The sequence below is a fragment of the Oncorhynchus masou genome, chromosome 31, assembly GCF_036934945.1.
Source record: "Oncorhynchus masou masou isolate Uvic2021 chromosome 31, UVic_Omas_1.1, whole genome shotgun sequence".
Classification (NCBI taxonomy): Eukaryota; Metazoa; Chordata; class Actinopteri; order Salmoniformes; family Salmonidae; genus Oncorhynchus; species Oncorhynchus masou.
The window spans coordinates 35,543,621-35,560,631 of record NC_088242.1 but is presented as its reverse complement, the minus strand read 5'-3'; the positions used below and the strand labels follow the sequence as shown (position 1 = coordinate 35,560,631).

The window sequence follows — 17,011 nt, the reverse complement described above, 5'->3', positions numbered from 1 at the left end:
GAACCATATCTCCACCTGGCCAAACCACACTGCCTTATAACTGACTGTGAGTTTCACATGGGGCTTTCATACTAATCAGGTAGTATTTGACCTCTAAAATCTTCTCTAATCTATTTTCTCTATCTCATCCTTTTTTTTCAAGAAAATGTGTATGACATGGTAGAGCATATAATAGAAATTCTAATAAAGAATATGGGATGCAAAGGTTTTTAGATTTGATTTGATGCCTAAAACTAAATACATCCCGACAGAAGCCTCATCCTTTACAGTAATACAACGAATTAAATACAGTAAAACTAGAAAAGGTACTGACATACCCAAATACCTACTTCATAATACCTTCGATGTAACATCTCCAATTTGTGAGAAAAAAAATGTCTGTGTTTGTCTGGCGGACGCACCGCAGATAATACGATTAAAGGTTTATTGAGAACAGAAGCCTCTTATGTCGTTGTTGTTGTCCGAAACCTACCGGTGAAAACCATTCTCTCCTGACAAAGGACCGTCCCTCTGAATGAATGGACCAAAAATCAGGATAACGCAGATCAAATATAACATTCTCCACAATAATGGCAGTAAGTCGGTTCTCACAAGCGTTGCTGGTGCTTTTTTGCCATGTTCTCTACTCCAGCGCTTCTTTCCAGCCAGCTCTGGTGCTGGATATGGCGAAAATTCTCCTCGACAACTACTGCTTCCCTGAGAATCTAGTCGGGATGCAGGAGGCCATTCAGCAAGCCATTAACAGCGGAGAAATCCTCAAAATATCTGACCGCAAGACCTTAGCATCTGTGCTGACGGCTGGCGTGCAGGGTGCACTCAATGACCCTCGGCTGACTGTGTCCTTCGAGCCAAACTTTGTCCCAGTGATGCCGCCTGCTCTCCCATCTCTTCCCACGGAGCAGCTCATCCGGCTGGTCAGAAACTCTGTGAAGCTGGAGTTCCTTGAGAACAATGTCGGCTACCTGAGGATCGACCGGATTATAGGGGAGGAGACCGCAGCCAAGCTTGGCCCACTGCTCCAGGACAACATCTGGACCAAGGTCACCCACGCCTCCTCGTTAATCTTTGATCTGCGCTACAGCACAGCTGGGGAGCTGGACGGAGTCCCTTTCATCATCTCCTACTTCTCCGACCCAGAACCTCTCATTCACATTGACACTGTGTTTGATCGGCCCTCCAACACCACTAAGGAGCTATGGACTATGTCATCTATCATGGGAGAGAGGTATGGAAAGAGAAAAGACCTCATCGTATTAACCAGTAAGCGTACTATGGGTGCGGCTGAGGCAATCGCCTACACTCTGAAGCATTTGAACAGGGCTATAATTGTTGGAGAGAGGTCAGCCGGGGGGTCAGTGAAAGTGCAGAAGATAAGAATAGGAGATTCTGGTTTCTACATCACAGTTCCTGTGGCCAGGTCAGTGAACCCAATAACAGGCCAAAGCTGGGAAGTGAGTGGAGTATCTCCCTCTGTAAATATCAATGCCAAGGAGGCTGTTGCCAATGCCAAAAATCTACTGGCTGTCAGGAGTGCCATTCCAAACGCTGTCCAGAGCGTCTCTGACATCATCAGGCAGTACTACTCATTCACAGACAGAGTACCGGCTCTCCTTCAACATCTGGAATCCACCGATTTTTTTTCTGTCATTTCAGAGGAGGACCTGGCGAATAAAATCAACTACGAACTGCAGTCTGTGTCAGAGGACCCTCGTCTGGTGATCAAACTGACCCAAGATCACCCGGTTATCATTGAGGAAGACTTTGAACCTGAGAACATACCAAACGATCCAGCATTTCTCACAAACCTGGTGGATACAGTCTTCAAAGTACGCATCTTAACTGGAAACACTGGTTATCTCCGCTTTGACAAGTTTGGAGACGTGTCAGTGATGACCAAATTAGGAGAGCAGATTGCCCAAAAAATCTGGGAGCCCCTCAAAGACACAGAGAACCTCATCATCGATCTGCGATACAACACAGGTGGGTCCTCAGCTTCCATGGGCATCCTGCTCTCCTTCCTCCAAGACCCGTCACAACAGTTCCACTTCTTCACCCTATACGACAGAATCCAGAACACCACCACTGAGTTTAACACGCTTTCCGGCCTCCCAGGCCCACCCTATGGGTCTAAACGGGGAGTGTACATCCTGACTAGTTACTATACTGCTGGTGCTGGGGAGGAATTTGCTTATCTGATGCAGTCTCTGCACCGTGGCACCGTCATCGGGGAAATCACATCCGGGACCCTGATGCACTCCAAGTCCTTCCAGGTGGAAGACACCGACATTGTCATCACCGTCCCCTTCATAAACATCATAGACAACAACGGGGAGTGCTGGCTAGGTGGAGGCGTGGTCCCTGACGCCATAGTGCTTGCTGAGGAGGCCGTTGACCACACCCATGAGATCATAGAGTTTCACAGGGAGGTTCGCTCACTGGTGGAGGGGACGGGGGAGCTCCTGGAAGTACACTACGCCATCCCTGAGGTTGCCAACAAGGTCAGCAGAGTGTTGCTCATCAAATGGGCCGAGGGCTCGTATCGATCGGTGGTGGACTATGAGTCTCTGGCATCCCAACTGACAGCTGACCTCCAGGAGACATCAGGTGACCACCGGCTGCACATATTCTACTGCGACATCGAACCCGAGTCTCTGCATGACATGCCAAAAATCCCAACAGCTGAGGAGGTGGGTTACATCATTGACGCGCTGTTCAAGATTGAGGTGATGCCCGGGAACGTGGGCTACTTCAGGTTTGACATGATGGCAGACATAGAAGTGATGAGAGCCATCGGCCCTGAGCTGATTAAACTGGTGTGGAGCAAGCTGGTGAACACGGACACAATGATCATCGACATGAGATACAACACAGGTGGTTACTCCACAGCCATCCCACTCCTCTGCACCTACTTCTTCGATGCTGAGCCCCTGAGGCACCTCTACACCGTATTTGATCGCTCCACAACCACCATGACCGAGGTCATGACCCTGCCTCAGATCCAGGGTCAGAGGTACGGCTCCACCAAGGATATCTACATCCTCACTAGTCACATGACGGGGTCGGCCGCCGAGGCGTTCACGCGGACCATGAAGGACCTTAACAGGGCAACGGTGATCGGGGAGCCGACAATCGGAGGGTCCCTGTCCAGTGCCACCTACCAGATCGGGAACAGTATCCTGTATGCCTCCATACCTAACCAGGTGGTCCTGAGTGCTGTTACTGGGAAAGTGTGGAGTGTTTCCGGGGTCGAGCCACACGTTGTTGCTCAGGCAAATGATGCTCTGAGTGTTGCACAGAGAATCATTGCAGCTAGGCTTTTAAAGCGAGATGAAGGGAAATAATGGTCATGTTATTGTTTCACTTTCCTGTAAATGTTTACTTTGTTTGTCCTGTATTTGTGAATTATGTTTTTGTCGTGTGTGATTTCTAACAGAAATGTTATTTATTATAATTATTTTTCAGAAATCTGACAATCTGTGGTATAACACAACCACCCCGAAGTTTGTAAAAAAAAAATATATATTTTCAAAATAAGGTTGAAAGTCTTTAAATGGTAGATTGCACATTAGTAATCCTTAAGGCACCTTATGGAAGCTTTCTTTTTGGACATGATTATAAACTAATTTAATAAACAGATCCTTGACTGTTGCAGGTCTGGGATGAAAGTAGTTGCCTTCGATGAATTTGACCAAAATCCCTGTGCGTCATTTTGTATGAGAAATGTACAAATAAATCCTCTTGTTCATATTTCATGAATATCTAAATGTCTTTTTTTTTATCTCCCTGAGCTACATTTGTGTTGGCCTAAATATGTGTGAGGAGAAAGGGTTAATATTTAATTTCATTTCATTATACTATCATCATTTATTTAATCTGATTAAAGCAAATACTTTCTATATGAATCTGTTAATGCATTTCTTATTTGTCCTTTTTGTCATTTGTCAAGTCATGTAATTTGTCATGTTGTGAGTGAAACATCATATTGCCATAATGTAGAAGAGTCTTCAGACAGTCAGTAGAGGGAGCATTACCCATACAAACCTGTAGTGAACTACTGTGCTCAGTTCTCCTACTGTGTAGCATCAATGATATCAACTGATTGTGAATAGTGTCATGACCAAATAGAGGCCATATAGCTTCAGAAGAGGAACACCCATTATCTATTATATACTGGTGTAGTAGGTTGAATCTACATGGAAAATGTTATTGCTTGTGGGTAAGTTTTATTCCATTTCTAATCAACACTTAAACTGTTGAATAACAATAAACTGTTGAATAAACCTGTGAGTAATTATTACCCGAGACGGAACTATTTCGAGTTCAATGTGATATTTACAGACCATAATGCTTAGGGTCAGCCAACGGCACATTAAGAGAGAGGAGGGGGTGGATGGCTTGACTATTTCAAATTCTATGTTCTTAATAATAAGTTCTATGTTCTAAGTATAATGCTGATTGATCATGTGCAGCACGAGTGAGAGATTATAAGCCTAAGTATGGTATAAGGACCTTTTGTCAAAATATACAGTTCAAGGTAACATTACACTTCACATTAACTAGCTGACCAACAGAAGGCCTGATTTTAAGGTAGAAACAAAATAATAATTAATTCAGAAAACAATTATCTATTTAATTAACACTGATCTACAATCAGTGAGCCTTATTCATCAAATGAAAAATATGCACAAATGTGTAACACATTCAGTGATGTGAATATTTCCACCAAGCATAACCTCAACTGACATTTGTGTCTAGTAAAACTTTACCTCACACGCATAGCAACAAGTATGCATTTAACATCTATATCTTGGGCAATATGTTGCACCTAAATTGTTGGCCTGTTATTGTCTTACCAAAGCACTCAAGATAAGAAGATTAAAGGTTTATTGTGAGGAAAATCCTCTTATGTGTGTGTTAACAGAAACCTTTCAGGAAAAAGGTCTCATTTGACCAAGGACCACTTTGCAGACAGACGTTCCACCGCAGAGTGGCTACTACTGTGGTTTACTGCTATCTAGAAACCCACCAAGATGGCAACGTCTCTCCTCTTGTTGGCATCGGTGCTGGTCCTCAGCAATGTGGCTGTCCACAGCGCTTTCGCACCCGACTTGATTGTCGGCATGGCTAAAATTCTCCTGGACAACTACTGCTCCCCGGAGAAACTAACTGGCATGCAGGAGGCCATTGACGCTGCAAGCAGCAACACAGAGATCCTCAGCATTCCCGACCCTGACACTCTCGCCTCCGTCCTGACCGGTGGGGTCCAGAGCACCATCAGTGACACCCGGCTGGTCATCTCCCATGAACCCAACTACATCCCAGCGGTGGCCCCTGTCTTGCCACCCCTGCCCCCAGACCAGCTCATCGGTGTGCTCCAGAGCTCCATTAAGCTGGAAGTCCTGGAGGGAAACATCGGCTACCTGAGGATCGACCACATCATCGGGGAGGAGTTGGCCGACAAGATTGGCACCCTCCTTCTGGAGCTGGTCTGGAACAAGATCCTGCCCACGTCCGCTCTGATCTTTGACCTTCGCTACACAGGCAGCGGGGATCTGTCGGGCATCCCATACATTGTGTCTTATTTCACTGATGCCGAACCTCTGATTCACATTGACAGTGTGTACGACCGTCCCACCAACACCACCACCGAGATGTGGTCTATGCCCACACTGCTGGGCGAGAGGTACGGAACAAAGAAGCCTCTCGTCATCCTGACCAGTGCAAACACCAAGGGAATTGCAGAGGACGTCGCCTATTGTCTGAAGAACCTCAAGAGGGCCACCATCGTCGGGGAGAAAACCGCTGGCGGGTCCGTGAAAATCGAAAAGATCAAGGTTGGGGACACCGACTTCTATGTCACAGTGCCCTCGGCTAAGTCCGTCAACCCCATCACAGGGAAGTCCTGGGAGGTCGCCGGCGTGATGCCCGATGTTGAGATTGATGCTGAAGATGCCCTGGCCGCTGCCATTAAGATCATTAATCTCCGTGCCGAGATCCCTGCCATTCTTGAGGCTACTGGCGCTCTGGTGGCCGACAACTACGCCTTTGAGAATGTCGGAGCGGACGTTGCGGAGAAGCTGGCGGCAACGAGCGGTGACTACAACTTGATATCTTCAAAGGTGGAGCTGGAGACAAAACTCTCCGCTGACCTCATGACACTGTCCGGAGACAAATGCCTGAAGACCACCCACAACATCCCAGCCCTGCCACCAATGGTGAGAAATGAATGTTGAGTTATAGCCTATGTAATACATTTAGCTATTGAGAATACTTTTATGTCAATCAAGATAACTTTTTTTTGTTGCCTGAAACAATTGTCTGTTGAATTCAGTAGACCTTCAAGTAGACCTTCAATATAATCAATAGAATAACATTGCATATCAATTATGGGGAATATTTTTGAGACATTTATGTTGATTTCAGAATCCATCTCCAGAGATGTTTATTGAGCTGATCAAGGTCTCATTCCACACGGATCTGTTTGAGAACAACATTGGTTACCTGCGCTTTGACATGTTTGGTGACTTCGAAGAGGTTCAGGCCATTGCCCAGATCATCGTGGAGCATGTGTGGAACAAAGTTGTTAACACTGATGCTCTGATTGTTGATCTCAGGTAGGACATCTCTTCATAGTGAAAATCAAAGCTCAAATTATGAGCATAGCAACTACCGGAAACATATTTATGTTCACTAAAATGAACAGAGTTAGAGAGTGGCTTATCATTTAGTTGGGGTAAATTGGGACAGTTGAACCATATGGAAAGGTTTTATTTCCTAAATGTTTAATTTTTCATATTGAATGAGTTAGAAAATGTGTTTTTGCAGGAACAATGTGGGCGGACCCACCACTGCCATTGCAGGCTTCTGCTCCTACTTCTTTGATGCAGACAAGCAGGTCTTGCTGGACAAACTGTACGACAGACCCTCTGGCACCACTACGGAGCTGTGGTCTCTGTCTGAGCTCACTGGTAATGAACTTCCCAGTTGCATGATGTGTAGGCTACTGTATAACGAGTTTATCAATTTGGATAAAGCAGAATATAATTGTGGGCTGTCAGCAGAATAGAGCACGTCAGGGATAAAAAAAATGACTCATCTTCTTTCTCAGGCGCAAGGTACGGCACCAAGAAGAGTCTGATCATCCTGACCAGCGGGGCCACAGCCGGCGCCGCCGAGGAGTTTGTCTACATCATGAAGAAGCATGGCCGGGCCATGATTGTGGGCGAGACCACCAACGGCGCCTCCCACCCCCCTGAGACCTTCCGTGTGGGCGAGAGTGAAGTGTTCCTGAGCATCCCCACCACCCATTCAGATACAACGCAGGGCCCCGCATGGGAGGGGGCTGGGGTTGCCCCTCACATCCCTGTGCCAGCCGACGCAGCCTTGGACACTGCCAAGGGCATCCTCAACAAGCACTTCGCCGGCGCAAAGAAGTGACCTCCCTGACCGGGGAAGTTGGCAGCCAAAGGGGTTTAAGATCTTATGTTCTCAGAGGAACGAAGTATTTAGGGTACAGTTCAATGCACTTCATTGACCAAGTCTAGGGAGCCAGCCTATACACCTAAGCCTTCTTATCGTAGCCTGTTGTAGTGTTCTCATTTTGCAAGAATATGTGAGAGATTATGAACAAGATTGTGATGGTTTTTACTTATAGTTTTTACTTACAAAAAAACTACTGTGATTGTAGACGGATTTAAGAAATGTTATACTGAAATGTGACTCTTAAAGAAGTGGTTCATAAACTACGAATGTGTTTGTGTTATTGATCCACTAGCTCTTGGCCTTGGGGCTAAGATTTGTCAAAGCAGCTTCGCAAGAACATGAAAGCTGAAACTAGTTTAAAAAGGTGCATTGAATCAAATGCTGAAGCATATTTGCTTTCCCTCTGATATTCTTATATATATTAGAGTACCATTTTTTAGGACCTTTACAAACAAATTGTTCTGTCTGTTGGGGGTGCATTCTCTAATTTGATGCAGGGTCTTTTTGCTGTGTATGGGAAGTAGTGTTGTGTCCATACATAGTGACTTTCCATGTGAGGCAATTTGGGTTGCATAAATTCCAATGGCGGGACACAATAAAGTCATTGAGATCACAATAATAAGTATATATGTTGTGGATCAGAGGTTAGGAGTGGATCAATAAAGCCAAGCAGCTTATTATATTATATAACACCAAACACGTTTTTGCCCAACATTGGAATAACTACAAATCCAACCAGATTTTCTCAATTCAACACACTAACACCTCAAATGGAATCAATCCCACCCATTGTTTCACAGACCAGTGAGAGAAACTATATATCAGCCCTGCAGCAGAAAAACAACAACATTTCAGCACAACTATTCATTCAGATTAGAATTGTATACCTTCCCAGAGCAAGTTTCTCAGTTCAAGTAACACTTAACCATTCTGGTTTCTTCCTCCAGTTTCAACTTGGCCTGTTATCACAAACATAGTGTATTAGTATTATGTTAGAGGAGGTACGGTCAATACAATACAATACAATTCAATGTACTCCCTTTGTCTCGTTCCAGAAGATAGCAGCGCAGCTCATTTCTAACAGGAACGTCACTGTAACATCTCAGAGGCACACAGATACTGGTCACTGGGAGTGGATATCCAGTGAGTGGGCCAGCTTTTGGCAGACACAAGACCTGTATTTTCAAAACACAAGGAGTTACAGTTTTTTTCGATTGCTAAACGACAGTGGGCACAACTGGAGTCACATGTGGAAAACTCTAACTACAGTCTGCACTACCAACAGTCACCTGAGCTAAACAGTTCACATCACCTGCAAAACTCATTCCAAGCAACACAACTCTTAACACATGGCTCAAAACACGCTCAGTGCAGCCAAACACTATGCACAACCCTCACTGAGATAACGCACACTGTCACTCAGAACACACTGAGAGTAAAAACACTGGCATCAAACACCAATACAGAAAATACAAACTTTTCATCTTTACAGTTTGAACAATTTCAGTGACTTCATACAAAGTAATATTTTCTTCAAAGAAAAGAGTGACATTCTTTCACATGATTTATTAAAATTTTTAGAACATAACAATTCATTAAGGTAAATGAAAATTAGCAGTTTGCTTCAATAGCCTGTAGTAATTTACGGAATTACAGTAATGAGAAAAAAAAGGTAGAAACTAAAAGTACATACTGTAATTCAAACAAATAATTGAGGGGCTAATCCTGCCTCTCTCTAGCATCAGGCCACAGGTTTTCTTCAACATCACATCTAATGTTTTCTCTTGCCATGCACCTGGGGAAGAACCTTCTGGAGTGCCTGGCAGTCCTCTGGACTCGTGTCCTCACATCCGGCACGCATGGCTTCCAAAAGAGACATTTGGTCATGTGGGTGGTGACCAAACACTTTCCACCTCCAGGCAGAGAAAAACTCCTCTATTGGGTTGAGGAAGGGTGAATATGCAGGCAGGTACAAAACCATAAATCTGTGATGTGCTGCAAACCAATCTGTGACAGCTGCAGAGTGGTGAAAAGCAACGTTATCGCAAACTATGACAAAAATTTGGGGGTTTCTTACTGGCTCCCCCTGTTCTGCTGGCACTAGCTGAGTATAGAGCTGTTCTAGGAAAGCTATAAGCCTTTCTGTGTTGTATGGGCCAATGAGTGGTGTGTTGAGAAGCAAACCATCATTGGCCATTACAGCACACATGGTGATATTTCCCCCCCTTTGGCCTGGAACCTCCACAGTGGCCCTTTGACCTATAACATTCCTTCCTCTGTGCCGTGTTTTGGCAAGGTTAAATCCAGCTTCATCGATAAATACAAATAGATGTGGTCTTTCCAGTGCTTCCACCTCCATTACTCTCTGAAAAACAGTAAGTGCACAGTTTTACTGTAGAAATGCTAGTGTTTTTTTAAACTGTAAATATTTTGTATAGCTGTGTACGTAACCTCAGACGTCTTACCTGAACATATTGGTATCTTTGCTCTTTTACCCGTTCACTGTTTCTCTCGAACGGTACAGTGTATAACAGTTTCATTGTAACTTGGTGTTTCTTTAGGACTCAAGCAATAGTTGTTGTGCTGACAGAATTAACATGTTCAAATATATCATTATCAGCCAGCACTCTATCTTGAATCTCCCGCAGTTTTATTGCATTGTTGACAACAACCATGTCAACAATAGCATTTTCCTGCGCATCTGAAAATATTTTTCCTCTTCCCCCTTTTGGGAGCAGCCTTTGGGTCCTGTTGTAAAAATATATTTTACAGTCAAACTTACTGTAATATATATCTGTGTAAATATTATATAATTGCAATACAAAATAGATTCCTGTAATGTTTTCATTTACTGTAAGGATGTAACTCTCACCTGTTTGTATGATGGAAAATTCGCATTACAGATGCCACTGTGGATCTTTGCAGATTGGGTTGCACCCTCAACCCTGCCTCTCTCATTAAGAGACCATGGTTCACGACATGGTCTATAAGTGTAGCCCTTATTTCATCTGAAATAACAGCTCTTTGTCTTCTTTGTCTTCCTCCACGCATCCACCCTCTCCCTGCCACCCTTCTCCCTCCACGAACCCATCTTCCTTGTTCCATTTCCAAAATGAGTCTTTCTGAGCTCTACCTATATATACTGTAATATGTGTGTGTGTTCACTAACAAGTCTAAAACAATACACCTGCTTTGCCTTTCAGCTGAAATTGCAATCAGCAGTGTTTGAAAAGGCACAAGGCTGAAATCTATTCCGTTTTGAATGTGTGGTTCACAGTTTTGACAGCAGTGTGTTAGCATTTGAACAAAGTGCTGTAAATCCACAGTGTTGTGCAGGTTGTGGTTAAAGTCATGGGATAAGTGTGTAGAGTTTTGAAAACTGTGTTCAAGCAATGAAAAACGAACTAGAGTTTGGTCCACATGAACTGCTGCTGTGCAGACTGTAGTTGGAGTTTTGCACATGTGACTTCAGTTGTGTCCACTGTCGTTTAGCAATCGAAAAAAACTGTAAACAGGATCCAGTAAGTAAGGGAATAACTACACATAAACACGTGGAAGGCGAGGGGCAGGGGCAGGGGCAGGGGCAGGGGCAGGGGCAGGGGCAGGGGGTATTAGGACTTACTCCTGATGAGGCTGATCACAGGCCACAAACAGTAGCTTTAGTTTTAGTTTAGCTGGATGTGTGTGTGTGTGTGCGTGCGTGCGTGCGTGCGAGTGTGTGTGCGTGCGTGCGTGCGTGCGTGCGTGCGTGTGTGTGTGTGTGTATGTGCGTGCATGTGTGTTGTGTGCGGGAGAATTGGGAGATATTATGGAGAAAAACATGTCATAGGTCCAGTTTTCCTGCAGTCATCACTTTCATTTGATAACGCTTGCTTTGCTTGTCTCTGGAGGCGTAGCTTTGATTTACACCTGACTCATGTGGTACCTGCATCAGCTTGCTGGCTATGGCTTAAATACTGTGGATACACAGCTCCTACCTGCTTGGCTCTTCAATATTTACACTGAAAACCTCCAGTAGGCAACGGAGAGAAGATACGAATGTGCAAATCAACATGTTATGTGTTCATTACAGTCCCAGCAATTGCATGCCATTCTAACTGTGTAATTACGTGCCAATTCTATAGGCACTTCATTCCAAAGTGCTAATTAACTGGTAGAGCAAGTAAACAAGGGTTACGACTTAGTGAAGACTCATGCTTAAAAATAATGGATGGCTGCTTGTGTTTGAAAACAGTATAATTAGCCTAACTTACAGTGAGTAAGATTTTATCCTGAACAAATAAATTAACTTTGTTTGTCTAGGGAAGCATACATCCATTGCGCATATAACATTGTGGGCATATATGCTGTAATAAAAGCATGCAATGCAGCAAAGTGGTCAAATTAGAGAGCAGTGGCGGCTGCTGATTGGCAAAACACTGGGGGAGTGAGGTGGTTGGAGTTGTCAACAAAGCAGCATGGCAGAAATACGTTTTCAAACTCGAGCTACTGGAGACCACTGTCCTTTGACTGCCGTTGGATGGAGATGTGTGGTTTATCAGGTCCCAGGCTCCCATGACTCTTATGATTATTTATTTAAAAGTTAATTACAATCTGCTTTTTGCTTTAGAGCCATCTGTACCTGATAAAGCAGAGCTCGCCCCCCTAGAACCAGGGCGCCCACTCCGACAAGGTTAATTGACCCACAGTCCCCCACGTGATATCATTGACGTGATGTGCAAATGAGCGATAGAAAACGGATCGCGCAAATGTCACCATTCCGATTTTTTTTTGTGCCCCGTGCCGCCCATGGAGGCATCTTGTCCATGTCGCCTATACCTAAATCCGCTACTGGTCTGGCGCGAATAGCCGAAGAAACAATCCAAGCAATGTTCACAAGGCCTATGTGCCCACGGAGGCGGGGCTACTGCTGGCAGTCACTGAGGGGCAGAGTAGTAGGTAACTGAACAGCTTAGTTTCAACTATATATTTTGGAAACAGGAAAATGTACACATTTACCACACTTTGATGAGAATTTTAAACATAATCCATTATTTAATGTATATATATTTTTATGGGGTGTTTCCCCTAACGCCCTAATGGGTGGGATGCCGCTGGTAGAGAGCCCTCAATTAAAATACTGACCTTTGCCACAGCCCTTCCATGCATTAGGCTATGGGTAGGCTAGCCTTGAAAGGATGGTCATGCGAGACTACAGGTGAGGTAGATTCAGTGGCAAGTGGGATGTGGGATGCATGCCAGCAAAGCCACTATACAACACAGCCCTAAACACATTATTTGCACTACAATGGTGACAAACAGTGCCCACAAATGGCCTACATAAATCTGTCCCAACAGTCCATTCAGTCTCATTTACTGCCTTTAAAAAAACATAGCTGATATGGCTGACTTGCTTAAACAAATGTGGTTTCTACTGACAATTGAGATGTACAAACAATGGCATAAAGGGGACAACAAGGGGATAGGAGGCAATCCGTAATGGCTAGGACAGACGTAGACAATAAAACGATTTGTTTAGCTCTTTTGAAATGTACAGCAACAGAATTGAGAACATGGGCAGTTCTTACAGTGTTCTCCCTGTACACCAAGACAGAACCGTAGGATAAATAAAAGGGGCATATAAACAGACAAGGAACGCTCTTACAATATTCGATGATTACATTTCTCTAAAACAGGTTATTGGCTAAATGTGCACCACCAAGTTAGAACGGTAAGCGAAATTAAGAGGGATAAATAGACCAAAAAGTTAGGGTAATGCACATGGGCTACTAACATCTTACTACACAACATACACTTAGTATGACTTTCTTAGCTACAGTATACCCTGGCATACCCTGGCTACAGTATCTCCCTGGCATATTACATCCCAGTTGTCTTGAACTAACTGAAGTCAAGTTTCGCAGTTCCGAGCATGGCCAATGTTGAATGTTAATAATTTAAATTTGGAAACGAGCCGCTTAATCCCAGATGTGGGACCACACAGCCACTGTGACTGATTCCTTCCAAACCACTCATTGTTGATTTTGCGATTTCCAACTTCTTGTGTAATGTTTATGTCCAATGACCGATGAGCACCAATACATTGTTATCTCTAATTTCTCTTCATTATTTCTCTTCATATGACAAGGATAAAAAATAATTTGCCATAAATATGTAGCAACAGTTGTCGTTTTGCTAGTCCAGTTTAGGCCAGGTGTGTATTGCCTGATCTTTCGCTTATGTCGGTTGGCTCACGCTAGGATGACATGTCTAATTTGGAAATAGCACTGATATTTGTTTATCAAATAAATACCAAATAGGCATACGTAATGATTTCGTAAATTATGATTACATTTGTATTGCCGAGTTGAGTTATTGAGCTACAATAATTTACAGGACAGATGGGATTTTCTATAACTACATCAGTGGATGCTCAGCTCATCACTTCGTTGTCCATGCGTGTTTTCACGCCTGTTTTCCAAAGTTTAGCTTCTTGAGAGGGAGGCGCAAGGTGGATTTTTTTTCTCTCTCCTGGCAGAAATATGAAACCTGGTTCATTTCAGCCAAGTTTGTCCCAAGCTCCCAGTTCTTAACATTGCTTTGCATTGCCCGTTTCCATTTTGCTTTTTTAAACTAACTACTCGTTTTGACAATTTGACAGGAAACGTGCATTTTGTGAATTATCTATTCTAACGCAGTGAAACATCTGTATTTGTTTATGAAATAAGCCTAGTACACTATCATTTAAAAAAAGACGAATATGAAAGGATTATATGTTTATATCGGATAGTAAAATCACTGAACAAATAATTTTATATTTTTCCCCGAGGAGAACAAAGTGCCGTAAATTTTATGGTATTTCTCGCCCTCATCGCCCATCCAATATTTGCCAGGAGGGAGGCAGTAATTTCTGGAAACTGAGTGCAACAACAATCTCGACAGTTTTGACCGTGTGTTGTTTTGTTATGGGCATCTCTGCCTAGAGAAGTAATTAAAACACTTTTGGGGATGTGAGACGGCATTGACTTTTTCCGATTGAGCTTTTGGAGGAATTTACCTTTTCGTGGGGAATAATGGCGAGGTTTTTGATGAAAATGTCTCTCGCCCTACTTTTCCTTGGATTGTTTATGTTCACTTTGGCATCCGTCAATGCTGAACCAGAACAAGTAGATAAAGAAGAGGAGGAAAGTACATGTCAAGGGGCTTTCGACTTGTATTTTGTGCTTGACAAGTAAGTTACTATCAAAATGCCACATTTATTATTATACTGCATAGGCTAAATAAACCAAAGATACCGTTATATTGAGATGCCAAGCTTCTCTGGTTACACACATATGTCCATAGCATAGCCTACACTGTTCAAGTCAAATCAAAAGTTAAAATACAAAAGTTTTAGTGTTTTTACAACGTTGCAGACTGTTAATGCACTTACAAATAATGAGTAATGTAAATCAGCTATTACAGCGCTTACAGCTGTTTCTGTAAAGTCTGACCTCTCTTTTTTTGCACAAGGCAGGGATAAATAATCTTTATAGGCTGCTCACAAATTAACTTGATAAATTCATTGTTCACCTCATTAAAGTCATTACTCAACAGGCAGTAGTGTGCGTGGTGATGCAGTCGGAGGCGGACTCTATGCATCGAACACACCGACATCGTCTTTGCATTTTGGTACACCAGAATTACATTCATTTCCAGTGAAACGCTGCGTTTGCCTTTGCAGCATTGCGTTTGCAGAGGCATTGGCAGTGCGTTCGGTGTGCGTAGACAGCTTGACAGAAATGGTAGCACAGGGTGAATGTTGAACTTTTGTTGCATACACATCCAGATGATGTTGCTTACTATTTTGCGCAATTTGCTGTCGGTGTGTTCGAAGCGTTAGCTGAATAAGCAGTACAAGTGATCATATACTTCTCTGTATCTTTTTTTATGTCCTAATGGGGGAAGCATGATCTGTGCATGCCCGCGGGTACCTTTACAAGGTCCACTACTTACTTTTTCACATTAAAGAATGGGGAGTAAGACACATGACTACCTACAACTCACATTCAGGAGTATAGTTTTCATAGAGTGGCCAATTCATGCATTTCCTCCTATCCACCCACATAGGAAAAATCTTTGTGGTTCCAACATCTTACGCTCGACCAGCAGCAGGCCTCTCTCACTGTCTCAGGAGAGAAAAGCAGACTATACAGACCTTTCTGTCCTGTTATAGCCTAAGCCTAGCGCCTTTATGTAGTAGGTCAGATCAGATTGAAGCATATTTGTTTTTAGATAGAATGTCATTTATCAACACAGCTCATAGTAGATGTATGATTAAACTTTGATATATTGTGGCCCTGGTTGAGGATGTTGGTGACACTGTTTGAGGTTCCTGACTTCAAACAACCAAACCGCTCATTAGGGACATTCCCTCAGGCCTGAGCTGTTTATTAGATGCACAGACCTACGATTAAGGTTAACAGGATGTGTGGAGGTTAACAGGATATAGCCCTTTGTACAGTGGCTTGGCTACTGAGTCATGCTTAGGGTCTGGAGTTTTTCCTGAGCTGGAAGAACTCTGTGCCTTATTTACTGTATATTCTACGGGACCAAGAGTTTTTTTCTCCAGGCCAGGTCAGGGGTAAAAACTCCTGCCTCTTGTCATGCTGCATCGGGCTACAACTAGTCTACAGCAACTTGGTCTCGAGTTTCTTTGAATATCAGTCCATAAATGACTAGTTTATGGAAAAATCGCCCCCAGCCAACTGGTCACTGAATAAAGGAATATGGACCATGTGGATATCATGTATCATTACTGTCGGGTCCAAATGGATGGTGGATCAAAGAGAACCAATTTTAAGCCTTCCTATGTTGTGGCGTATCATAGGCCGACAGAGGTATGAGTTTGTGCTGAATCAGACTGGTAGGCCCTATCCTGCAGTTTTGTAAGGAACACAACACAAAGGGATTGTTTTAGGCATGTTTCTAGCACCACAGACCGGTACTGATGCCAAATGTTCTGCACAATAAAGATCCTCAAAACACACTCCCTGCCCACCACTGTAGCTAATTCTCGTCAGATGGTATGGGGAAACACCCTGGTTTTACCTTTGGTCTGCTAAAATAACTTCCTTGTCCTCACTTAGCTTACTTGTCACTGGCACACCCACATTTACCACTTGTAGGACGCGAAAACACTGGCCCATGGGACATTCACCGTTTATAGGAAACAGGATCATGATGTGAGAAGCTCTGATGCTCTAGCAGATTTCCACAGATATCAGGGTGGTTCCATAAGGTTTTGATCACTTTCAGCCCTTTTGATTTGAACAAAACCTTCCATGCATGTTTACCCACGGTAGAAGTGGTCAGAAAGTAACCATTTTTTACCTGAATATCAAAACATTCAGGAGATAGAGGTTCTCAAAGTTTGACCTGTTTTGCATACCCCACCCTACCATTAGATATCCATATGATATCATTTGAAAGCTTTACAAAGAAAGATGTCAAAGTATTTTATAATTTATTGAACAAAAATGTATTTAAAATACAAATGTTACTTCTTTTT

The 17,011-nt window shown here is 43.4% G+C and overlaps 3 protein-coding genes across 3 annotated transcripts in view; all 3 read left to right on the top strand.

Annotated features, from left to right (window-relative positions):
* The first annotated feature begins 569 nt into the window (after positions 1–569).
* On the top strand, positions 570–3,341 carry LOC135524940 (retinol-binding protein 3-like). Its single transcript, XM_064952773.1, has one exon. It carries the CDS (start codon positions 570–572, stop codon positions 3,339–3,341), a length of 2,772 nt encoding a protein of 923 aa, XP_064808845.1.
* Positions 3,342–4,171: 830 nt separating this feature from the next.
* LOC135525170 (retinol-binding protein 3-like) lies at positions 4,172–7,745 on the top strand. Its single transcript, XM_064952911.1, has 5 exons — positions 4,172–4,216; positions 4,922–6,215; positions 6,424–6,614; positions 6,826–6,968; positions 7,109–7,745. Exons 2-5 carry the CDS (start codon positions 5,031–5,033, stop codon positions 7,435–7,437), a joined length of 1,848 nt encoding a protein of 615 aa, XP_064808983.1. The 5' UTR covers positions 4,172–4,216; positions 4,922–5,030; the 3' UTR covers positions 7,438–7,745.
* A 6,265-nt stretch (positions 7,746–14,010) lies between these two features.
* Positions 14,011–17,011, top strand: part of LOC135523880 (anthrax toxin receptor 1-like) — a 29,933-nt gene continuing 26,932 nt past the window's right edge. The window contains exon 1 of the mRNA XM_064950878.1: positions 14,011–14,692. Within this exon, the coding sequence (XP_064806950.1) occupies positions 14,535–14,692 (158 nt within the window). The 5' untranslated portion in view covers positions 14,011–14,534. The remainder of the gene's footprint in view (positions 14,693–17,011) is intronic.

Bases quoted from the DNA above. Each gene is read 5' to 3' on its own strand.
- LOC135524940 (XM_064952773.1), top strand. From the start codon at position 570: ATGGCAGTAAGTCGGTTCTCACAAGCGTTGCTGGTGCTTTTTTGCCAT.
- LOC135525170 (XM_064952911.1), top strand. From the start codon at position 5,031: ATGGCAACGTCTCTCCTCTTGTTGGCATCGGTGCTGGTCCTCAGCAAT. The intron at 6,216-6,423 runs GTGAGAAATGAA...TGTTGATTTCAG, and splicing joins TCCCAGCCCTGCCACCAATG to AATCCATCTCCAGAGATGTT. The intron at 6,615-6,825 runs GTAGGACATCTC...GTGTTTTTGCAG, and splicing joins GCTCTGATTGTTGATCTCAG to GAACAATGTGGGCGGACCCA.